Source organism: Martes martes (genome assembly GCF_963455335.1).
Source record: "Martes martes genome assembly, chromosome: 4".
Lineage (NCBI taxonomy): Eukaryota > Metazoa > Chordata > Mammalia > Carnivora > Mustelidae > Martes > Martes martes.
Window position 1 is genome coordinate 160,100,083 of NC_137891.1, and position 25,433 is coordinate 160,125,515.

At 47.0% G+C, this 25,433-nt stretch overlaps 1 protein-coding gene across 8 annotated transcripts in view; it reads left to right on the forward strand.

The window, feature by feature from the left end:
- SCMH1 (Scm polycomb group protein homolog 1) overlaps positions 1-25,433 on the forward strand; it is a 171,936-nt gene that overhangs the window by 143,218 nt on the left and 3,285 nt on the right. For all 8 annotated transcript variants that reach the window (XM_080802756.1, XM_080802757.1, XM_080802758.1 and 5 more), the window contains 3 exons: positions 8,339-8,539; positions 10,263-10,454; positions 19,408-19,602. In XM_080802756.1, the coding sequence (XP_080658882.1) occupies positions 8,339-8,539; positions 10,263-10,454; positions 19,408-19,602 (588 nt within the window). The remainder of the gene's footprint in view (positions 1-8,338; positions 8,540-10,262; positions 10,455-19,407; positions 19,603-25,433) is intronic.

The following is a 25,433-nucleotide window of genomic DNA, read 5'->3' on the forward strand; positions in this document are numbered from 1 at the left end:
ATTTCATCTAGATTACAAATCTGTGGGCCTAGAATTCGTGATAGTATTCCTGTGTTACCTTTTTAATGCCCATGGATCCATAGTGGTGTGCCCTCTTTTATTTCTGGTATTAGTAATTTGTGTCATCTTTTTCAAAAATTTAGCCTGTCTAAAGGTTTATTAATGTTAATTGTTTCAAAGAACCAAATTTTGGTTTCATTGACTTTTTTTTTCTTCTATTGACTTGTTTTCAGTGTCTTTGATTTCTGCTCTAATATTTGTTATTTCTTTTCTTATGCTTACTTTAGATTTAATTGGCTCTTTCTTCCTAAAGTAGAAGCTTAGATTATTGATTTCAGATCTTTCTTCTTTTCTAATATGTTACATTCAATGCTATATACTTCCCTCTATCCATGGCTTTTGCTGCATCCCAGAAATTTTGATAAATTATATTTTTATTTTCATTTAGTTCAAAATATATTTAAATTTCTCTGGATATTTGTTCTTTGGCCTATGTGTTATTTATAAATATGTTGTATAACCTCCAAACATTAGGTGATTTTCCACCTACCTTTCTGTTACTGATTTTTTAATTTAGTTCCGTTGTGGACTAAGAGCAAACACTGTATGATTTCTATTCCCTATAAATTTGTTAAGGTATGTTTTATAGCCCAGTATGTGGTTTGTCTTCATGAATGTTTCATATGAGCTTGAGAAGACTGTGTGTTCTGCTGTTGTTGAGTGAAGTAACCTGTAGATATCAATTATATCCAATTGATTGATTGATATTGTTGTATTCAACCACATCCTTACTGATTTCTGCCTGCTGGATCTGTCCATTTCTGAGAGAGGGATGGTGAAGTCTCCAATTATAATACTGGATCCATCTGTTTATTCTTGGAGTTCCGTTAATTTTTACCTCTCATATTTTGATGGTCTGTTGTTAGGTGCATATACGGTAAGAATTGATATGTCTTCTTAGGTAAATGATCTCTATATCATTATGTAATGCCCCTCTTTATCTGCAGTGACTTTCTCTACCCCTTTACTTCTTGTCTATATGTTTCTTCTTATTTAAAGTGGGTTTCTTGTAGGCAACATGTAGTTGGGTCTTGTTTTTTGGTCCACTTTCAGAATCTCTTTTATTTTTTTAAGATGATTGATTGATTGATTGACAGATTTGAGGGAGAGAGCAGAGCAAGCAGGAGATTGATTAGGGGGCAGAGTGAGAAGGAGAATTATGCAGGGCTTGATCCAAGGACCCTGGGATCATGACCCCAGCTGAAGGCAGACACTTAACTAAATGAGCCACCCAGGCACCCGAGAAATCTGTCTTTTAATTGGTATATCTAGACAGTTGATATTTAAAGTGATTATTGATATAGTTAGATAAATATCTACCATATTTGATCCATCTTCTATTTGTTGCCTTTATTCTTTGCCTATTTTTGTCTTCTACTTTTTCTTTGCCTTTGGTGGTTTTAATTGAGTATTTTATGATTACAGTTTTTCTCCTTTTTTAGCATATGTTATACTTCTTTTTTATTTTTTAGTGATTACCTTAGAGTTTATAGTATACATTTATGACTAACCCAAGTCTACTTTGAAAATCACTGTGTCACTTCACAGATAAAATAACAAGTAATCCTAATTCCTCCTCTCCATCCCTCATATGATTTCTGTCATTCATTTCATTTACACATAAGTGTAAATAAGCGTGTGTATATATCTATAAGCATACACGATCAAATACATTGCTGTTATTTTTATTTTGAAAAATTGTTATCTGTTAGATCAGTTAAGAATAAGAAAATTAAGTTTCTGTTTTGCTTTCATCTATTCCTACTCTAGTGCTCTTCCTTTCTTTAGGTAGATTTTAATTTCTGATCTATATAATTTTCCTTCTCTCCAAGGAATTTCTTGAACCTTGCTTGCAACGTAATCTACTAGCAACAAACTTTTTTTTTTTGGTCTGAGAAAGTCTTTATTTCTCCTTCACTTTTGAAGGATAATTTTTGCAAGGTACAGAATTCTAGGTTAGTGGTGTTTTCCTTCAACATTTTAAGTATTTCACTCCAGTCTCTTTCTGCTCGCATGGCTGCTAAAGATGTAATTTTTATTTAGTGTTCCTCCTATGTAGGTAAGAGGGGTTTTGCCTCTGATTTCTTTCAAGATTTTTTCTTTGTTTTTGATTTTCTGTATTTTTATGTAATATACCTAGTTGTAGGGGGTTGTTTGGTGTCTGATATTAATTTAGGGAAATTCTCTGTCATTGTGTCTTTAAAAATTTCTTTTGTTCCTTGCTTTCTTCTCTGGGTATTCCTACTGTGTGTAGTGTTCCCACAGTTCCTAGATAGTCTTTTGGCATTTGTTTCAGTCATGTTTGTCTTTGCTTTTCAGTTTGGGAAATTTCTATTAAGATATCATCAAGGTCAGTGATTCTTTTCTCGGCCATGTCCCCTAATGAGCCTACTAATGAGTCCATCAAAGGTGTTCATTTCTATTACAGTGTTTTTGATCTCAAGCATTTCTTTTTTATTCTCTCTTAGAATTTCCATCTGTCTGCTTACATTGCACATGCTGTCTACTTTACCTTTAGAGCCCTTAGCATATTAATCATAGTTCTAAACTCCCAGTCTAATAATTCCAACATCTCTGCCATGTCTGAATCAAGTTCTTATGCTTTCCAGTCTAAGGCTAGTTTCTTATGTGTGTGCTTTAGTCTTGTGCTCTGTCTCTCAAAACTGCAGTTTTTGCGTTTTAGTATACCTTGTAATTTTCCTCTTGATAGCCAGACGAGATGTACTAGGTAAACGAAGTTGTTATAAATAGGCCTTTAGTAATGTGATGGTAAGGTGCTGGGGGAGGAAAAATATTCTGTAATCCTATGATTAAGTCTCATTCTTTTAGGAGGGCTCGGGCCCCTAGATGGTGAACTTCACCAATATTTCTTATCCTCCCTGCCCTTAGGTAGGACAGGATGGCTGGAGGGGACTGGAATTGGGTATTTCTCTTCTCCCAGATAGGTTGGGCTCTGATCAAATCCTGGCAGGATTTGGTAAAATAGCTGTGGTAAAACACTTTTTCCTGAGGTCAGGCCTTGTTAAGAAGAGTAGAACACTCTGGCGTGTTTTTAAATGATTCCTTTCCTGCACTTGCTGCTGGAGGCATGAAGGGATTTTTCTCCAGTATTCACTATGAGAACATAGGCTGAGATCCTGAAGGTAACTGACAAACGTGTGGGACACCCCTCCTCCATGCCTGGGTCCCCCTGGAGTCTCTAACTCTCAGACTTGTCCACACTAAACTTGCAGCGATTCATCAGTTGCCATTTAGATTTTCCTGCCCTGGCACTGGTTATTGTGGAGATTTATGCTTATGGGTTTCTGCTTAGTAAAATGTGATTTTCAGTATTCATCTCTCTCTCCAAACTTGGGTGGCGGCAGTTTACCCTGTGATCTCACTTCTCTTGTGGATCTAAAAAGGATTGTTAATCTTTCCATTTGTTCAGCTTCTCACTTGTTATTAGACTGGAGTGGCCATTTCCAAGTTCCTTAAATACTGAACCCTTCTCTGATGTTTTGTTTTGTTTATAACCTTTGATTTCATGGCTGCAGTACAAAACTGAAACATGACAGTTATAAATATCTTTACAACCTTAAGATTAGGAAGAATTTTTAAATTAAGACAAAAGCATAAACTATAAAAGAAAAGGTATATAACCTTTTATATGCCAGGGAAGAGTAATATCAATATATTCAACTGTTAATTTTAACATTAAGACAGCTCATCTCTCTTCCACGTGGCATCATTTGGGGTGGCTTAGTTGGGGCTGGAGGATCCAATTCCAAGATTCATTCACGTGGTAGCAAAATTGGTGCTGGCTGTTGGCCTCTCCAAAGGGTAGCTTGGGCTTCCTCACACCATGGTTGCTGCATTCCAAGAGCAAGTGTCCCAAGAGACAGGAAGTGGAAACTTCCATTTTCATAAGACTTAAGCCCCTAAATTAGCATAGCATCATTTTCACCATATTCTACTGATTAAGCAGTCACAGAGCTCAGATTCAAGAGAACAGACCCTACTCCTCTATGAGAAGAGGGTCAAAGAATTATGGACCATTCCACTTCACTCTACTCCCTGGACATAAATTATTTACATTTTTCCTACTTGGGAAATTTATTCTTCTTACAAGATTCTTCATTAAAGTTCCATCCCCTTATAACTCTTGATCCTAGGATCGCATTACCTAAATCAAATCCAGGAGCAAATGAAACCTCTCGGGTGCAGATTCTCGAGTGTAATAGCTCCTTGAGTATAATTCTTCTCAATCTGAAGGTCTGTGAACTAACAAAAAACATTGTCTACTTCCCACATACCCAGCATACAGTGGTGGGACAGGCATCGGATAACTTATAGATAAACACTCGTTTAAAAGGGAGCAGTCGCTGGTCTATAGAAATTATGAAATCCAACTGGGCACATGTTGCCAGATCCTTAACTAGATCCAGTACTGCTTTCCTGGGTGGTTTTCCATGGGTCTTGGTTTTGTCTTCTGAATCATCCTTCCTTTTCTGTAGGAAAACTGAGATTGCTTTCTTAGTCTTCATCAAATCTTTGAAAGGTTTGGGTCTTAAAGGATTCTTTTCATTTTGTACCATTTCTGTCCCTTTTAGTCTGAGCTGGCAGTGCTTCCACCAGAATGATTCTCTTAGAAACCCGAGGGGTTTTCTATGAATATTGTTGAGATTTCCTTCATTAGACAAAAGCCACACCTCAAATCTTTTGAAGATAAGCCCTTCTCTACTTCAGGCTTCCTATATCACTGCTATGAGACAATGCACTTAAGATTCTTAAACTTAAGGGAAAGAATCTGCAAAACTGGCCCTTAAGATTCTTAAAGGGCCTTTTGGTCAGAAAGAGTATGAAGCATAGTCTTAATCATTCTGGCCCCTTTAAATATTTTATTGCCCCATTCTGGATTTGACCCTTTCTTAATTTAGAACTGTTTGTCTTCTGGAAGGACTGGAAATGAGAAGCACATGTGGACTCTTGAATCCTGGGCTTTTTTATTTTTAATAGTTTTTTTTTTAAGATCATCTCTCTCATTTTGCATTTTTTATCATAGGCAGTCAGAAGCCACCTGGCACTTTCATTACTTTGTCTGGAAATCTCTAGCTTTTTCTCTGAGTCCTCCAGCTACATTTACATCCTGGTTCCAGGTTACTGAAGGCGACAGTGTTGTCAGACTCTAACTCACTACCTAGCAAGTGTCTCCCGTCCTCTGTCTTCCAATAAGGTTTTCCCACTTGCCTTAAGCTCTCACTGGCAGCTTCCCCAAAACCTGTAGGCGTCCATTCTCACATTTCTAAGAGAATCATTCTGGTGGAAGCATTGTCAGGGTAGACTAATGGGGATAGAGATGGTACAAAATGAAAAGAATCCTTTGACCCCCAACCTTTTACAGGCTTCTCTTCAAGCCCCTTTATGCTTTCACTCATACCCTTTCTGGGGCCTTTATTGCTTCTTCCTGCTTCCCCAGTCCCAAAGCCAGTGCCGTGTATGTTGGGCTTTTGTTAATGCAGCACCCTTTTTCTGGTACCACAACCCTTTCTAGTAATCTTTTGCTTCATGGCGAACCACCACCAAACTTCATGGCTTAAAACAACAGTGTGGGCAGGGCTAGGTGGCAGTCACTTGCATCTTTTCCATACCGTATCGGCTGAGGTGGCTTGACTAGGATTGGAGGACCCCCTTCCACCATATGGCTGACAAGTGGGTTTTGGGTGTTGATTTCTCTCCACATAGACCTCTCCACAGGGTGGCTTTGCCTCTTCACACATGGTAGTTGGGTTCTGAGAGTGAATGTCTCAAGAAAGAGGACATGGAAACTGTCAGCTTCTTAAACCTGGGCCCAGAAACTGGCACAGTGTCATTTCTACATAGTCTGTTGGTCAAGTGTCACAGAGTTTGATGGAAGAGTTGTCAAGCCATGTCTTTATTTATTAATTTATTTAATTGTTGTTGTTGTTGTTGTTGTTGGCGAGGGGAGCCACATTTTTATACTGCCACGGTCTTCTAAAGGTTTTATATTTCAGGGGTGTCTGGGTGGCTCAGTCAGTAAAGCGTCTGCCTTCAGCTCAGGTCATGATCTTGGAGTCATGGGATTGAGCCCCACAAAAGTCAGGCTCCCTGCCCAGTGAGGAGTCTGCTGGAGATTCTCCCTCTGCCCCTTCCCCCCACTCATGCTCGCTCACTCTCACCCTGTCTCTCTCAAATAAGTCTTTAAAGAAAATAAAGGTTTTATAGATTGCCTTTTATATTTCATCCTTTAATCCATGTAGAATTTCTTTTTTATAGTCATCACTGGACTGGTTTTATTTTTTCCTTTTCATGTGTTTTAATTAAGTAAAATTTACATGCAGTGAAATGTACATATCTTAATGTATAATTAGATGAGTTTTAATCTGTGTAAGCACCATGTAAACACAGCCCCAGTCAAGATAAAAGTCGTTTCTACCACCCCTAGAAGTTACATCATGTCTCCTTATGGTCAGTCTTCTCTCCTAACTTTATTCTGATTTCTATCCCTGGAGATTGGATTTTCCTGTTCTTGAACTTAATATATGAATGGACTTATACCGTATGTACCTTTTGTATCTGGTTTCTTCCACTAAAATTAACATTTTGAGACGCACGCTATCAATAGTTCACTCTTTAGTACCGCTCTGCTGTTTCCATAAATGAATATACCATAATTTGTATATGTGTCCTCTTGTTGGTGGACATTTGGGGTGATTCTAGTTTTAGGCTGTTACGACTAAGCTGCTATGAACATTCTTTTCGTAGATCTAGGTCTTCGTTTATTTTCACTACTCTTCTTAGCTCTTTGAGCTCCTACATTTTTACTTGTTTTGTTTTCGGTGACGGAGTCATATCATGACATGCAAGTCCTAGCTATTTCTTAACAGAGGTCACCCAGTCCTCCTTTCATTAGATCTGCCTTCACACCCACCTCCAGGGACAAATGCCCATTCTTGGGCCTTTTGTGAATTAGAAGATGACACAGCTGGTTTCTCATCTTTGCCCATTCTTAGTTAAGGATTTGGCTCTCTTGGGTCTACTTGGCCAATTGCTACTTTGCTTATCTGCTCTCTAGCTTCCAAAATTTTAAGCTGTCTCCTTTATTGTCTGGCTCATTTTGGAGAGTTTTAGGAGAAAACGGAGTTGAAGGTGTATTTCAGTTCATCTTCCTTACCCTCTACTCTTTCCCTTTCTCACCTTCCACATCCTGCCTTTCTCTTACTATTTTCCATTTCCTTCTCTCCATCTTGCTTTCCCTTTGAATGAGGTGAGGAGTCTTCGCTCACCTCAGCGCCCTCACTTTACAGAGGCTAAAGCCGCGGCCCCACAGACGAGGATGGCAGTCCGTCCCCAGCCAACACAGCTCCCGCTCTTAACTTTTTTGCCCTTAGTAGCAAGAAAGACCTTTTGCCCACCTGTTCCTCTTTCAGTTAGTGATCCATGGCAGTGTGAGAAAGCAGAGTGCCCTGCTCGAGTGGGGCCTGGAAGGCCCATCAGAAGAGAGAATGTCATGGCTGACCAGGCTGCCGTGGGTCCTCTCCAGAGAACGAAGAAGCAGCTCTGTGGCAGACTGCCTCTCACTCCTGAGCGAGTGGCACTTAGCCCCGTGCCAGGAAGAGGGCTGCAGTAGGAGAGCGCCCAGCTGGCGTGACGGGAGGAACTACTGAAGCAGACGACACTGTCTAACTGGGCCCCTCAAGGCTCTTTCTGTGCTTTTCTTCATTGCCATATTGGTCTGTTTTACTACGTTCTTTGGGCCTGAGTGTTAATAAAGAAGATAACAAAGCGACTCCAAGGCCCAGAACAGAAACCAAGGCAGGTGACCTATAGTGTGACCATTCTAAGTGCAAGGCCAAAGACACACCAGCACACTCTGGCTGACAGTGCCATGGACCTGACCTCTCCTTACACAACATGAGAGATCCAAGGAATGTGTGAGGTGACTGAGTCCTGAAAATGAAAGGATGTACATCCGGGGAATTGTTTAGATGCCCTGTTCAGCGCACAGAAGACAAAGTACAAGTTCTGTGCCTTGGCTTTTGGTCTGGGCTGTCCTTCCAGCAGGCTGTGTTCCCAGACCCTTTGGTCATGCAACTTGGGCTGGTTGCAGCTGGACACAGCCACCCTCTGCACCCCTCCCCACAGTGTTTCACCAGCCTGGCAGCTGGGAATCCTGCTAGGGACCAGAGCCCAGAGTGTGCGAGACAGAAGAGAGCACTGTTAACGTCACTTCTGTATGGGCGCTCTCTAAGCAGCTTTGACTCTTTGTCTCCTGCAGTTTGTATTTACTTGAACAAGAATGGCAGCCCCGGGCCCCACTTAGATAAGAAGAAGGTCCAACTGCTCCCTGACCATTTTGGGCCGGCCCGCGCCTCCGTGGTGCTGCAGCAGGCAGTCCAGGCTTGCATCGACTGTGCTTACCACCAGAAAACCGTCTTCAGCTTCCTCAAACAGGGCCACGGTGGCGAAGTGATCTCAGGTAAGCCCCCTGGGGTTAGTGCGGCCACCTGGCGGTGGGGGGGGGGGTGCGCAGGCCTTCTCCAGGGGGTGATTTCTGGCAAGGCTTCCTCATTCCTACTTCATGCCGGTAGGCTCTGGAGACATGGGAAGGGATTCCATTTCTCCAAGAGTCCTCCTTTTCAACTCCCAGAACCCCTCTGAGCCTTGTGCACACCTGTGCCAAGTAGAATACCTCCTGTCCTGTCTCCCGGCTCGGCCTCTGCATACAGGAAGTAGATGTGTATTGCTGTAAAGGCATTCCAGAAGAATCCAGAGGGGCTGCACTGTGGCAACAGGAGCTTCTCCAGACTGCCACAGCCTCCCACCTGGCCTCAGGCGACCACGGGACTCTTGTCATGTTCTTGGACTCTTTAGTTGCCCTGTCCTACGCCAGCCCTGTTACAAGGAAGTTGAATCCCAGGGCAGAGTGGGAAACACCATTCCCTCTGTCTCTCCTGCTTTGTCTGATTCAGCTGCACTGTGTTTTTTTGTTTCCACTGAGAATATCCACTTTTCCTGCTGTGCCCTGGTTCTGTTTCAATGTTCCCAAGTCCAGAACCCCACTCCTTACCCGCCAAACCTATGAAGACTTGACCTGCAGCCCTTCAGTCTCAACTGCACGACACTGCATGGTCTCCCACCCCTCCCCGCTAACGAGGTGCAGCATCCGGCCTCAGGAGCCCCACTGACATGGAAGACCCCAGGAGTCCCTGCATTCTTATAGAAGACCCCATAAATAACTGTATTTTGTTAGCACACCTTCAGTGAGCCTTTATTATATGCCAGAGGCTGTTGCCAGGCCTTGGCCAGGGGAGGGGGAGGAGAGATGACAGGTGAGAGGTGTTCTGATGTGTGAGAAATGTGTACAGGTGGTGTGGGAACCCAGGCAAGGGAGCAGTTGGCTGTGTGGAGGATGAGGGCGGGCATGGAAGGCATTGTTCTAGAAGGCTGAGGACTGCTGGGAAATCAAGCCTGCCTTTCCTTGTGAGGCCAAGGCTTCTGTGCGGTAGTCTGCAGGGACCCGGCCTCCTCTGCTGCCTCTGTGGAGTTGCTGTCACCCACACCTCCTCTAGGGTTCTTCTTCTGCCCCAAAACTGGTTCCTGGGAATGGCCTATCTCCCCATTTCCTTGCTGCCCTCAGAGACAAATGCGAAGGCCTTCTGCTTTGTGAGGATTATACAGATACTTCTTGAATAGAAATAGATAAGGAGTAAAATAAAACCAAGCGTGGAACGGTTCCAAATGTTGCTGAAACTCTAGTGCCCTCTTACAGATCAGATCGTGCACCTAAACCATTGCTGGCAACAGCTGTATTCTGCTCGTCTGCCTAGCTTCTCTGTTCCTGGGCAGTTCTAATGGAAAGAAAACCCGAAATGAGCAGATTTCCTGGAGGAGGCCCTGCCAACTGATGGAGCAGATAGAGTTATGTTCACAGTTGTTTTCACAAGTTGAGTAAAATCACTTCAGAGCCCCGGTGCAACAGACTTGGCCTGGCCACTCCCATTACAGCAAGCCCTTTGGAATTGGAGGCAAAAATCAAACCCTTGAGGGAGGGAGGGGAGGGGAGGGAGGGACAACCTGGGCACTGATTGCTTTGTGTAACAAGGTAAGCCGGAGGCAAGCAGTGGGCTGGGCTCCTCCTGCCCTGCGCTGCCCTGCACTGCCAGGCTGACGTGCTCAGCCCTGTTTCCTTAATTCCACAGCCGTGTTTGACCGTGAACAGCACACTCTCAACCTCCCAGCAGTCAACAGCATCACCTATGTCCTGCGCTTCCTGGAGAAACTCTGCCACAACCTTCGCAGTGACAATCTGTTTGGCAACCAGCCCTTTACACAGACCCACTTGCCACTCACCACCACCGAGTACGGCCACAGCCGCGACAGGTACCTACCAGGTAGGAGCTGGGATGGGGTCTGGGCTAGGAATGGGACACAGGGCTGGTCGCCGCGCCAGCCAGGGCCCAGGGCCTGCCCTCACGCCTGCCAGCATGGGACTCCTCGGTCTCTTCCCAACTCTACTCTCTCCAGGGTTTTGTCTCCTCTCTCTAGGTTTAATCTTCTGTCCTCTGGATTTTTATCCCTAGAAAACAGTGGTTCACAGTTCCCTTTCTGAGCCCCACGCGGCCTGTGGAGCCACCCTGAAGTCAGAGCACCCCTCCCTGTGTGAAGCCGGCAGCCAAGGCCTGAGGGAGCTCCCCCTTGCCAACAGGAAGGTTTAGTCTCAGGCTACAGATTGAGAAATGTGCTCCCCAGTGATTGGCCGTCTGCTCTTTCCTTTGGCGCGTGGCCCTAGCTCCGCCAGCACTGCCTGTCTAGCAAGTCATTTCAAGTTCCTGCCATCACGACCCGAGCTGGAAAATAGCTCTCCCAGTTAGCAGAGCGGACCCGCAGCGGGAAAGCGGCGGCCACGTGGCTGGGGCCAGATCAGTGACTAAGCACTTCCGAGAGGGGTACAGAGGGAAGGGAACTAAGCATCGCTCATCTGGAGCCCGGGACCCAGCACGACAGGGAGGGGAGCCGAGCTCAGCCTGGCACATAGCGAGGTAGGTGGTTGTGGAGAGAGGGAGTAAAGGCCCTTGAAACGAGTCCCAGGGACCTTTCCTGGGCGGAGGAGCAGAGAGCTGGTGCACTCAGTGCTGGGGCCATGCTGCCCGTTGGTGAGGGAGCTGAAGTCTGAAGGGTGCCCCCTCTGAGTCTTGTTCCCACACTGCCTCCTCCAGTGTCTTTTTATCATTGTCTTAACTCACTCCTTCTAGAAGTGCCACTTCTCGAGAACGTGCCTGGGGAAGTGACTGCTCACCCAGCCCCCCCACGTGGCCACTATCTAGACCTCTGCACCCCCATGAGCACTGCTCTTATGACTTGGTACAGGGCAAAAAGATAACTTGAATTTCAAATACTCCTTGAGAGGGCCACACCGGTCTGGTCCCGCAGATGTGTCTGTGTCCCCCTCACTGCTCCATTTCTTGGGAGGCAACTTCTGTAACCTGCTCTCCTGCTTGCCCTCATATCAGAATCTGAGAACAGAAAAATACGTTCTTAGCATGTTGCACTGGGGGTCAGGGCTGGGCATGGCGGCAGTGGGGACAAGGCAGGTGGCCTTCAGGAACTTTGAGCTGCACTCAGGAATAAAAGTGAGGCCTCCCTGAGCTTCTGGAAGAATGGATACACAAGAGGGGGTAGTGTACACCAAGGCTAGCTGCTAGTCTACAGACAGATTTCTCCAAGACCCAGGAACCCAGAATTCGTCAGTGGAGTGGCAGCATTAAGAACGAAGAGAATCGTACTGGTAGCGGTGTGCCGAGACTGGCGGGGCTGTACCCACTGGGCCTGCAGTCATGGAGGGAGTTTGGAATTGAAGCCTGAGGTTTCCTGGGAATTCTGTTGCAGCTTGCATCTCTCTGATTCAGCTACCAGATAGGAGGAAGCAAGCTTTAGCCACTCTGCCCTCTTACCTCACCAACTAAGAGACAAAGACCAGGTTATCATATTCCACCATTGGCTGCCCCTCTCCCTGCCCTCATTTTCAGACCGATTCAGCCAACTTTCTGGGCCTTCCTTTGCTCACTCTCTCTGAACTTCTGTGTCCCATCCTGGGTGCTAGCAACTTGGCTGCCCTCCCCCCAGTTTCTGTTTGCTTCCCTGAAGTGAGTGTTCTAATTGTGCCCAGACAAGCCAGAGCTTTGCCTAGATTTCTCACTCCTCTGTGCTCCTTAGCCTGTCTTTCCCACCTGCCTACCTGGCTGCCTTCCTGACCCCTTGCTGCAGCTCTGATCATCTATCAATTCCTGTGCTTTCATGATGACTTACCCCCACCTCTGCCAAAGAGCCTGATCTGCACAGGGCCCTCTTTTGCTTTGCCTCTTGTATCTGGAGTCTGTCACTCCCACCCTTCTGCCCGGCTACATGGTTCTGCTAGTTCATCATCCAAAACTACCTTTTCTCTTATCTGGGTACTTACGGAGCCTCCCTCTCCCCTGCCCTGCAGCTTGTCTCCACATTTCCTGGACCCTAGGGTCATGCACTTCAGTATAGCAGATAGTGACCAAAGGCAGAGCCCATTAGACCTCCTCACCTAAGGTGAGATTGGACTTTTTTCCTCCAGTGTTTTGTTTTGAAAAACTTCAACCCTACAAAAAAGGGGTAACAAATAGTGGTGAGCAGCCATGCGCTCTTCATCTAGAGTTACCACTTCCGTTTTGCAATATTTACTATACCTGTTCTCTAAGTCTACGTGTTCTTATTTATTGAACCATTTGAGAGTTACCTGCAGATGAGAGACTCGCTCCTTAATAAACTTCCCTGTGTATCTCCTAGGAGCAGGGAACACAACGTTCTCGCACTCAAGAAATTTAACATTGGGAAAAAAAAAAAAAAAAAAGAAATTTAACATTGGGGCACCTGGGTGGCTCTGTCGGTTAAGCCTCTGCCTTCGGCTCAGGTCATGATCCCAGGGTCCTGGGGTTGAGCCCCGTATTGGGCTCCCTGCTCAGCGGGGAGTCTCCTTCTCCCTCTCCCTCTGCTTCTCCCCCTGCATATGTGCTTACTGTCAACCCCTCTCTCTCTCTCTCTCTCTCTTTCTCTCTCTGTCAAATAAATGAATAAAAATTTTTTAAAAGAAATTTAATAAAATCTAAGATATATATAGTCCTATCAGGTTTCCCCAGTTGTCCCAATAATGTCATTTTAGCTGTTTTTCCCCTAATCCAAGATCCAGTAAAGGACCATCCACTACATGCAGTTGTTCTCTTTACTTCCCTTTTATGTGCAGCAGTTTTCCAGATTCTGTTTTCTACCTTCCATGACATGACACGGGCATTTTGGAAAGTGCAGGCCAGCTGTCAGATACTCTGTGCCAGCTGCTGTGCCGGCCTCTGGGGAGCCAGAGGAGCAGCTGACTCCATCCCTGCTCCGAAAGTGCATCCGCGGGGAGAGGGGTACAGGGTGCCGTGTGCATGTGCTGTGAGCCAGGAGGGACGATGAGCAGGGTGAAAGAAGAGGTCTAGCGGTGTTCCTGGGAGACACAGTGTCAGATTAGGGTCACTTCTTCAGAACTCCCCGTAGGTCCGTGTCAGCTGAGAGGCCCCTGAGGGTTGGGCGAGAGCGCGCTCCTTCCAGCCCTCAGAACTGGCAGCAGGAGACGGAGACGGCTCATTTAGCTGGTCCCAGGGACTCTTCTCTCGGCTGTAACTGAAACCACCCAGCATACCCCTCCAGGTCTGCTGCCTGGGGTCTGCCCACATTCCTCTCTGCTGGAGGAACAGGTCCATTCAGCCCATGGCGGTAAGTTCCGCAGCCCTGACATTCTGGTTGCCAGCCTGGTCTTCTGAGCTTATAAAGTGGTTCTCCTGTCCAAATCCTAAAATTCACAGGATTAAAGCCAAATAACAGTAAGATGTGTTAGGATGCCCCCTCATCCCCATGCCGGGTTTCCTGGTAGAACGGTCAGAGTTCTAAGATGACACAAATGTTCATAATTAATTGAACCTGTATTGAGTCCATTATTCAGTCAGTCAACCCAGAATTTATTGCTGCATGACACCAAGCTCTGGTTTAGGCACAGAGGGTCCCACAGTAAACTAGGAGTCCAGGTCCTTCCATGCAGACTTTACAGCCTGGTGGAGAAGAGGAGCAAATAAGCAAACAGCTCATTTGTGGTGATACGTACTTTCACAGGATGAGTTCAGAGTTCAAAAGCTCAAACCAGATGTCAGGGAAGACTTTCCAGAAGAAAGTCTTGGACCTGGAGGAGCAGGATAACCAGGTGAAGACACCACAGACCCAAGGTGATGGAGGGAGGGGTGTGATGAAGAATGCGCCAGCTGACTGAATGGCCTGTGAGACCGGGAGGGACAAAGGGGAGCACACCCCGCGTCAGAGGAACCGGAGGCTTGTGGGAGACGGGTCTGCAGTGCAAGCAGCAGCCCAGTGGGAAAAGCTAACTGACCATATTAGTGGCTTTGTATCACTGAGCAGTGAGGACCCAGGGAAGGGCCACAGCCAGGCCTGTGCTTCTGAGAGGTGGCTCAGGGTCCCATGTGGGAGAATGGATGAGTATGGAGCAACCCAGTAGGCAGGGAGACCAGCTGGAGGTTTGTGTGGGACTCTGTGAGTCCTCTTAGATTTGGGGATAATCCTTTCCTTCAGTATCCACATCTAAATAACATAAAATGAATTCCCACCCCACATAATTCAGACTAGGTTTCCTGCTCTGACTCCGTTCTTATTCCCTCTTGGCCTGACCACTCTCCTAGCTGACTGTCTCTCCCCAAACTGCTTTACCCCAAACATTTGATCTGGTTCCCCGGCCTTCATTTCCCTAAGGAGAAACGAGTACAAGGCTATCAACTGTGATAAACTTATACTGAAGTTTGGGCGGGGGGAGGAATTGCCACAAAGAACAGTAAGCATTTTAACGTTTTCGTTTTATCTTAATATTTGTCAGTGGGGTGCCTGTGCAGCTCGGTTGATCAAGCTGTTCACTCTTGATTTCGGCTCAGGTCGTGGTCCGGGGTCATGGGATCCAGCCCTGCATCAGGCTCTACACTCAGTGGGGAGTCTGCTTGAGATTCTCCCTCCCTGCCCTCCAACTTGTGCGCGCGCTCTCTCTCTCTTTCTCTCTTAAAAAAAAAAAAACACTTTGTGTTCATGCTTTTAAGCTGTTACAGGATATATCTTACCAGCCTCTTTCACCTTGGACCTCAGCCTGCTGCCATTTCTGGGACCCACTCTGCGTTCGGGGCATTTTCTCCTCTGTTCTCTATTCCTTTCATCCCATACCTCCTCCTTTTCCAGCTACCAGCAGATAACTCCAAATTACCTTATCCTGTATAATGATTGTGTTCCCTTTGGTCTCAGCTTTCCCTGACCTTGTCTTTCATAATCAAAATTATGTAAATATAACATTGTAATTATATAAATGAAGGAACCAGATCTGTACTTTCAGCAACTCAGAGAACAAAGACAAAAGCTATTGGTGGAGAGATTTGTCCCATCTTTCCTCTGTTCTCTTTTTTTCTGCCTTCCTATGGATTAATCCAGTTTTTTTATGATTTTGTTCTATTTCCTTGCCGGCTTATAAGCTATAACTCCTTTATTTTAGTGATTGCTTTAGTTTATATTATACATTTTTTACATGTCACAACCTACCTTAAAGCCATAATCCTATCCCTTTACATATTGTGTAAGAATCTTACACCAGTGTATTTTCACTATCCACCTCCTGGCCTTTGTACTGTTGTCACTGTACATTTTACTGTTCCACATTTTGTAAAACCCATTCTACATTGTTATTATTTTGCTTTAAATAGATAATTAACTTTTGGGTGGGGGAGGAGAGAGGTAGGGAGGGGGCAAGAGAAGAGGGAGAAAGAATCCCAGTGTAGGGCTCGATCTCACGACCCTAAGACCACAACCCAAACTGAAATCAAGAGTCAGTCACCTAACCAAGTCACCCACGTGCCCCAATAGGTAATTAATTATCTTTTAAAGACTTTTTTTTAACATACAAGAAAAAACGTTCTCAATATAAAAGAAAAGATTTTTTTTTTAATTTACCCTTTCATAGTTACCATTTCTGGTACTCTTCATGTTTTCAGTGTAAAGCCAGAGTTTCAGATCCTCTTCCTGCCTGAAGGACCTCCCTTCACATTTCTCCTTTTTATGGCTCTACTGGACACAAAGTCTTTTAGCCTTTGTGTCTCTGAAAAAGTCTTTTTTTAACCTTTGCTTTTGAAAGATACTTTTGCTGAGTTTAGAATTGACTTTTTTGTTGTTCAGCACTTTCTTTAAAAGATGTCACCCCATTGTTTTCTGGTTTGCATTGTCTCTGATGAGAAGTCTGCTGTCATTCTTCTCTTTGAGTACATGGGTCCCCCACCCCCACCCCATGGGTGCTTTTAAGGTCTTCTGTTTATTGTTGGTTTTTAGCAATTTGATTATGCTATGCTTTGGTGAGGTTTTCTTCATGCCTGTTGTGCTTGGAGTCCACTCAGCTTCTTGGACATGTGGGTTTACAGTTTTTATCAAATTTGAGAAAATGTCTACTATTCTTTCTCCATGTATATTTTCTGTTACCTCTCCTTTGGAGACTCCAATTAAATATATTTGAATTTTCTTGAAGTTTTCCCACAGTAATAATGTTTTTTTTTTTAATTTAGCCTTTTTTTCTGTTTTATTTTGATAAATTCTGTAGCTATGTTTAAGTTAGCTAATCTTTTCTTCTATATTGTCTGATCTACTCTTAATCTATCTCAATGTATTCATCTCAGACATTGTGTTTTCATGGACACTTCTGATGGTTAAAATGCCCTCCCTTTTGAGCCAAAATCTGTCTTCTTATAATGCCTGCCCTCTGTTTTACTCTCTGCTTTTCAGAAGACCCAGTCTACGGCCCAGTTCTCTTCCTTTCCCATGACTGCCCTTGGGGTGTTTGTCTCCTCTGACTTCTCTGTGGACTGCACATTCCCAGGCTCTTTCTCCTTTGCGTAATTTCTAGACTTCTCCCCACCAGTTTTGCTATCCTCCCTTGGGAACTCTAGTTTTTAAGGTAGCCTTGCAAGATGATAGAGAAAAATCTGCTTCTCACTGAAAATCAGTGCATACATAAGGAAAGGTCCTTACCTGTCTCCTTCTGCGTACCCCTCCCTAGCATAGCAGCTAGTACACAAACGTGTGTTCAGTGAAAGAATGAGCTCCCTCTCATGCTGACTGTTCTCATATGTCTAGCACATCCACAGCAAATTTCATTTAAATTGATGTTTAACAAATGTGAGGTTAAGCATCTTGTTATAGGTGGCCAACCTGAATCCCAGAAAAAAGGCAGTGATCATGACCAGTGGTCATGCCAGAAATAGAACTCAAGTCTTTCAGCCCTAAGTTCTGATCTCTGGGCCAGTGGTTGCCAAGTTTCTTTTGTTTTAGCAGCAGAACTCCTTGTTGCAGAGGTAAGATTATATGAAAACTCTGGGGCATAAAAGTTAAAACCATAGCTCTTGTGCTAGCAGCTGGGATGAGGCCCAGAGCCCTACTCACTTGACTTCCCTGCGGAGGCCCTCGGGACACCATGGAGCACAGCATGAAGGCACTGCAGTCTCCTCCACTGCCCTTGTCTCACTGAGGCAGCTGGGCCCTTGTCTCATCGGCCTTAAGGGCACTGGGACCTGCCAGAGCAGTGGGCGTGATGCTGCATCTCAGTGGGAGAGATGTGATGACATTGCCAGTCCAGCCACCACCTGTCCTGATTGCCAGGCCCCTCAACTCAGACTCCAGGTCTCAGCTGCCTTTCCTAGCATCCCTGAGAGCAAGACAGGCTGACTTGCATCAGCAGCTGGGGAGCCCTGGTACTATCGTGATTCTTCACGTCTGTGAGCTCAGGTGAGGCGAGTGGTACTATCCCCAGTGTTTGCCAGATAAAATGAGGTCTAGAAAGGTGAGGTTGCCCTGCCAGCACACACAGAAACTAGATCTCAGCTTTTCCTTGAGCTATTGCAGAGGACTTGGGTTTGCCCTCTAACTCTGAGTGAAGAAGAAATCAAATGACAGCTCCCCACCTTGGTAAATCCGTCTTCTCATTTGATTTCTCAGCAGGACAGAGGGTGATTTTCCCCTTATTTTACAGATGAGGAAGCTGGTGCTGAGAAAACAGACAACTTGCCTGGGATCAAATACTAGTGAAAGGCAGGAGCCCAGGCCTAGAACACAGGCCTCCTGTCGGCTGACTTGAGTGCCTGTTCTTGTCTCAAATGTGGGACGCTGCTGTGGTCATCTTTCCTGGAAAACAGGAATCTGAAAGCTCATCTGCAAAAAGGGGTGGGCTGTGGTTCAGGTGCCCAGAGTTCTCCCTTCAGAACCATTCTTGGGGAAGGGCTTCACCGTCCCTCTCCCTGAGAGAAGGGCCAGTAGCTGTCTCCTGCTCGACTTGCCTTTATGCCCCTGGTTACCAGGCAAGTTCAGGTGAGTATTAGAAACTAGTCCTAAAATCCTAAGCCATCTTGCCACAGAGGTCTTACTGTGTGCCAGACAATGTTCTTGACCATAGTGTTGGATCACTTGACCGCAGTGAGTCCCAAGCATGACCTAAACAGCCGGCCTCTAAGAAAAACCACAAAGCATACTGGTGTGACCCAGGCCCCAAGACACCCTCCACAGGCAGAGACGCTGTGACCAGGGCTGAGGAACTAACCCAATGCGGGTAGAGCCCAGCCATGAGAGGGAGCCTGCTTCAGGTTCTGGAGCGCTCTGTTAGGGGCTGCCTGGTACTGGTCTCCGTGGCCCCGCTCTCACCACTGTATAAGCCCAGCTTCCTTGGGGCGTTTCTCTTGAATGAGGCAAATACCAAAGGAGGGAGAGAACATAGGAGCAGACCCTTCACTGACAGGCCTTTACCCAGGCATCGAAGAGCATTTCTGGAATGTCCTGCTGGCTGAGAGGGTCACCTTCTAAAGTACTCTCACCCAAGCAAGTGTATCTCTTCTCCAGTGTCTCTGTCCCCTGTGCTGGCATCTCATGTATAGGAAGGCAGCCTCTTCCTAAAATAGTTCTATTTGTTTTAAGGTTCGCCTTATCCAGAAAAAGCATAAGACATCCAGACCAGAAGAAACTCCAAAGACCATCTAGTCTAAAAGGAAGAGTCTCTAAGTAGACCCAAGCCCATAGAGTGGCACTGGCCTTGACCAAGGCCACCTAGTGAGAGCCAGAACCATGACTAGTATACAGGCCTCCTGAGACACAGCTGAGGGCTCTGTCCGGCTGCCTCTCGCTCCATCCAGACAGGTACCTGGGAGGCCAGTGCCCTGGAAGTTCTTCCAGGCTAGTTCCTGCTCTAACTCTGGTTTTCCTATTTTCCAGGTGAGAGCTTTGTCTTGGGGAAGAGTCTGACCCGGTCTTTGGATCCACACTCAGACTCAATGGACTCTACCTTGAATCCCACCAACCTTGTCAGCAGCTCCCAAAACCTCCGAACCCATGGGTACCGGCCTTTGGTTCCATCCTGCAGCCTCCCGCTGGGTACTGCCTCAGCTGTGCGCCGGCTCTGCTCCAGGGGTAAGCTTACCCGGGATCTCCCACCCTTCTTCCCTCCTTCCCTCCTTCACTCCTTCCTCAGCGAGCTCTACTTGCCCCCCGCCTGGGAATGGGAGTTGGGCTGGGCTCTAGACTTACATTTGTGCCTGGCTAGGTACCCGGAAGGCAACTGAAGCTCTGGGATTGGCTTGAGAATAATGGAAGCTGAGAGCCAAAGGCCTAGAGCCAAAGGGACAGGGAAGGACACACCCATTCTTTATTAGCCACTGATTTGAACACCACCTGCCTTTGGCAGGGGTAACAAAAATCAATCAGTTCTTGCCCTCAAGGAGCTCAGTCTTACGGGAGAGAGAAACACTTCCACACATAATTGTAACCATCGTCTTGAGTACACAGATATGCCTTGGGTGGTAGGAAAAGGAAGGTAGGAAAAGGTGGCAAGAAGGAACACCTAACCAAAGCTGGGGCTCCAGGGGAAGCTTCCTTGAGAAAGTGACACCCTGGCTGTGATTTAAAAGCTTGACCATGTGAGTGGTGACCAGGGGTAGTCGGGGAGGGAAAGCTGTCTAGGAAGAGCATGCAGCAGGAACAAGAACACAGGTAAGAACTGGTACGGATGGTCTGCATGGAACTCTACGCGCCGTGCTATTGCTGAGCATAAAATGCCATGGTGGGACATCAAACAGAAAAGCCTGGAAAGGTCAGGGCTACTTCACAGAGGACCCAAATGCCATGGTAGAGTTCGGAGTGGATCCTGCAGGCAATGTGAAGCTGCTGAAAGGTTTTGATTAGAGGTGAGACCTAAGCAGGTATGTGTTTTGAGTAGCTACCTGACTACTGCGTTGAGGATGCATCCGAGGAACGACAGCCCAGAGAGACCAGTTAGGGGGTGTAGAATGGGCCGGACCAGAACAGATGAAGGCCTGGGTTGGGATAGTGGTAGAAGGTTTGTAGAAGAGTGAAGCAATTAAAAAACTATTCACGAGGTAGATCTAATCAGATTTGAGGATTGTGAGAAAGAAGGGAGCAGGAATGTCTCCTCAGGTTCTAGATGGGGTGACAGGGAGATGGTAGTGCCATTCGCTGAGAGAGGAAACCAACCTTAGAAGAGAAAGAAGGGCAAGGAGACCATGGGCCATCTAGGTGATCTCCAGCAGGCACTGGCTCTGCAGGGCTGATTCTCAGGGAAGAGAGCTGAGCTGAAGATAAACACTGGGGAGTTATCAGCATATAGATGGTAGTTGAGGCTGTAGGGTGAATGACCAGGAGCGTATGTGTAGAAGGAAAAGAACAATTGGCCAAAGATGGCATCCTGGGGACCAGCAAAGTTCAGGAAGTGGGAATAGGAAGAGGATCCCAGAAGGAGACCAAGGAGTAGTCAAATGTGAGCAGAAACAGAATCTGATATTATAGTGGCCAGGATTAGAGAGAGTATTTTCAGGAGAGAGCAGCACAACAGAGGTTTCGTGAGACGAGGACTGTCAGCTGTCCGTGGAATGTGGTGATGAGTGGGTGACTGACGACCCCAGCAGGAGCAGCTTCAGTGGTGGTGGAAGGCGATGAGGACAGATTGCACGGTGGGGTGTAAGGGAGGGTTTGAGAAAAAGAAAACTAGTGACCTTCCAAAGGAGGTCTTCAAGAGCAGGAGCACACTGGGCGTGTTTATCAGCAGACAAGTTGAGCCTTCCAAGGAGAAATGAAGACTACCAGAGAGAGGAGAGAGTGAGGTGTGGCTGTGGTGGGAAGGCTTAGGGATCAAGGGCATAGAGATGTGTCGGTCTGAAGCCATGTTCTCTGAGACCGGACGGAAGACTGATGGTGGCCCTGAGTGAAAGGAGAGAGGGCCATGTAGGGAAGAGCTTAGGGGTGCTCGCAGAGTGGACTGGTCCAGAGAAGATGGGGGAGTGGAGTGAGAAGAAGGGAATGGTCTGCGGGAAACTCCGAAGCCCAGCTGTGTTTGGAGACTAGTTTGCCATTTTGCAAGAGACGTGGTTTTCTTCTCTGGTTCTTGGAAACCTAGACGTGGGGTGAGAAAAGACTGAGAATTAAAGTTTTCTGTTGAGCTAGATGGGCAAGAGGGCTGGGGTGGGGGAGCATGGGAAAGAGCGATGGAGCTGCGGGGACAGCTGTTTAGATCATGAGCACTGGAGCTGGGCAGACTGGGCTAGGAGCGCCACTGGGGCAAGGCTGAAGGATGGGGGAGACTGCAAGTCAGTCTGATGTGCTAAACCTCTCTGTGCAGTGATAGGGTTAGTGGACTGATGTCCAGGGCCGGTGCCCAGATGGGAGGTTGGGGTCAGAGAAAGTGATGTTTAAATGTCTGAAGTGGATTTGTTCCAAGTGATGACAAGAAGCAGACAGCGGCCTTGGCAGGAGGTATTTGAAGTAAAGTGGAGGTGAAGGTCACTGGAGGCAAGGTGGCTAACAGGTGTGTGCCTCTCAGGGTGATGACGGGACTTGGCTGGAGCGCAAGGCAGTGACCGATGTACCAAACGGTCTTCATTTAACAAGGGGTGAAAGCCCAGAGATCTGTAGGCACAGTGATCAGGAAGAGCAGGTGGCTGCAGACTCATCTGGCTTCTGAAGAACATGAGCTTTCATAGGAGAATGGCCTAAAAGCAGCCTTGGAGAGACAGGAAAATGCCACCTCCACACCCATGCTGTGGCCTCCCCCTGCCCCAGGCTATGGAAGTGTAAGAAGGTTCCATGGACAAGGCCTGCAATGGAGAAAGGTGGTCTCAGGAGACACAGTTTTCAGAGAGACTGAGCAGGAGGAAGAGGTAGGAAGATGCCGGGATACCCCTCCCAGGCCTCACCCCAGCAAGGCGGCGTGGGGTGTGGGGAGCTCTGCAGTTCAGGTAGAGCTGTGAGTTGATTCCCTGCCTTGTGTCTTGAAGGAGTCCTCTCACCTCTCAGGCCCCGATCTTCCTCTTGTGTACTAGGGACGTTGTGACAGTGGCCTGGTGTTTTCACAGGAGCGTGACAAGGCTCAGTTGGAAGCAGGGATGTGGGGTCATTTGGGAAGCTGAGTCAATCCCCAGTGTGAGGACATTACTGTCCTCTCTTGTTAGGACTGCTTCTTGACCGCTGCCTTGTGGGGCACTGGCCTCAGAGCCACTATTGTCCTCAGGGCACTTCTGCTGTCCCTCTGGAATACAGGAGTCTGTTGGCCAGGTCATGGTCTAGATCTCTTTAGATCCTGAAGAACCTCATAAGGCTATGAAAGATTCTTTCTGTTTGGTGCTGGAAGTGTTTCTCTCAAAGCATTCAGCTGTTGAGTCTGTCCGCTCCTGTTTCATTCATGGAGGATGAGTAGGCACCAGTTTGTGAGTCTGGCCTCCTGCCTTAGCCGTGCCACTCCTGTCTTAGTCACTCTCAGACTGAGACCCTTGCCTTCCTTGAGGAGCAACCACCAGCTGCACTCATCCGGCATGAGAGAGAGTCCCGGTGCAGACCGTGCAGAAACCAGGATAGGAAAAGCCAGACTTGGGGCACTAACTTGTCATCTTCCTAGCTGTGTGGTCTTGGGAAAGTAACTTCACTTCTCTGGGCCTCGGTTCCCTCATCTCTAAAGTGAAGATGATGCTGCCTCCTCCAAGAGCTATTTTTTTTTATTTTTTTATAAACATATAATGTATTATTAGCTTCAAGGGCTATTTTAAGGGGCAAACAAGCTCCCAGTGGTAGGGTTCCCTTATAATGTTCACATGCCAGACCCCCTTCCCCACACTCACTGCTGCCACCTGGGGCGGGCCACAGCCGTCTCTTGTTTGGACAGAGAGAGCGGCGGACTGGTCTCCCTTCTGCCCTTGCCTGGAGTCTGTGTCTGTTTCCAGCACGGACTGAGAGTGCTTTCTTCCCTTGTAAGCCGGTTCAAGTCACTCCTCTGCCCTCTGCTCCACGACCCACTGCACAGGAAGTCAGTGGTTTTTCAGTGGTACACGAGGTCTTCTGTGACCCGCACCACCACGCCCTCTCAGATATTATCCCCTACCCCTCTCTGGTCTTTCGCTCCCTCTGGCCTGCTGGCCTCCTGGCCACTCTCCTGCCTCAGGGTCTTTGCTCAAGGGTCCCCATCTCAGAGATGTCTCTCCCAACCCGCCACCTGCCCTCCTAGAGTATGTGTTTTAACAGAAAAAGGCTGACAAACTCATTAAATATTTATGTATTAATATATATAAATGTATACATATTTTTACATCTACATAGATCTGTATACATAGATCTAGATACATAATAGATACATAGATACAGATATATAAAACATCATGGTGCGTGTGTTTGATTCCTAGCTCCCCTGGGTGGAGGAAGTGCCTGAAATGGGCCGAGACACACCCATGAGTGTATCTTCTCTCTGCTCCCCACCATCCCTGCCACTGCTTTCTCTGGGCACATCATGGTGGATGGTTAGGGCCTGGAGAAGTGGCTGGCTCACAGAGCCCTCTCCCACTTCCTGTCGCCTCCGCCCCTAAAAAGCCATCAGAATTTCTGTGGCTGTAAGCACCCTGCTTGTTCCAGCATCTTCCCCCCAATCTGTCGGTGCCGGCTCTGAGTCTGAAACGTAATGTGCTGGAGTCACTTCCCCAGGGAGCAGGGCCAGGCCAAGGCAAGCGTGCTTTGACATTTAGAACTGGGACCCAGAGTGAAGGGAAATGGAGAATTTTAGCCTTTGCAAGAGACAGTTGAAGAGTACGCCCTGCTGCTTTTGTAGGCATGGTTCAGCTCACTGCTCAGCTGTGCACCCGGCATCTCCTGAGTGGGGAGCATACAGACAGGAGCAAGGCAAGGTCCCTGCCTCAAGGCAAACATAGTCCAGCCAGGGAGACAGCAAAGTGCACAAGTAGCTATTATGTGTGTGACCCTCCACTTAGTGAGCAAACCTGTTGGAACACCTACTGTGGCAGACCAGGCATCCTTTGCATGTTGGGGACTGTGAAGGAGCAGCCTGCCCCCTCCTGCTACCCAACAGGACCTCACCCCGACACCGGACAGTTGGTGTCTCCACACACCCAGCAGTTGTGCCAAACCCCTGGGGGCCTGACAGCTTAACTCCATCCTGACCCCATCTGGAGACAGCGTCATATCCCACCAGCCTGCCCCCCACCCCATGCCACTTCAGATGGGACCGTCTGTCATCTGGGCTTCTGACTGGCTGGCAGGCAGGGGTTCCCACCATCCCCCCTCAGGTGCACTCAGGAAAATGGGTACTTACTAGGTTATCAGCTTTTTATGAAAGGATACAAGTCAGGAACGGCCAGTGGAAGAGCTGCCCAGAGCAAGGTCTATGGGAGGGGGCACAGGCTTCCATGCCATGTCTAGGGGTGCCACGCCCCCCACACCTCTGAGTGCTCACCAGCGGGGTGCTCTCCAAACCCCATCCTTCTGGGGTTTTTTTACGGAACCTTCATTACACAGGCACAATTGATGAAGTCATTGACGACTCCCCTTCCCAGAAGATTGGCAACCAGCCGCCATCCTTAGGGGCTTTCCGGAAGTCACCTCCTGAACGTACTCAGGTGTGGCTGAAAAGGGCTTGTTATAAATAACAAAAGACCCCTTTATTTCTCTCACCATTTAGGAAATTCCAAGAATTTGGGGAGCTCTGTGCCAGAAACAGGACAAAGACTACATATGTATGTTTCTTATTAAAAACCATGAATATCACAAGGAAATAGCAGGACAGAAAATAGGAGAATACAGACAATAAACATAAATACATGAAATTATTTTAGGTAGTGGTATGTGCTGGGTAAAGGGGAGAGTAATTAGACTGAGAGTAGCTCTGTGGGGATTGGAGTACTTTTACTAGGAGGTCAGTGAAGGTTTCTGAGGAATTGATATTTGAGATAAAT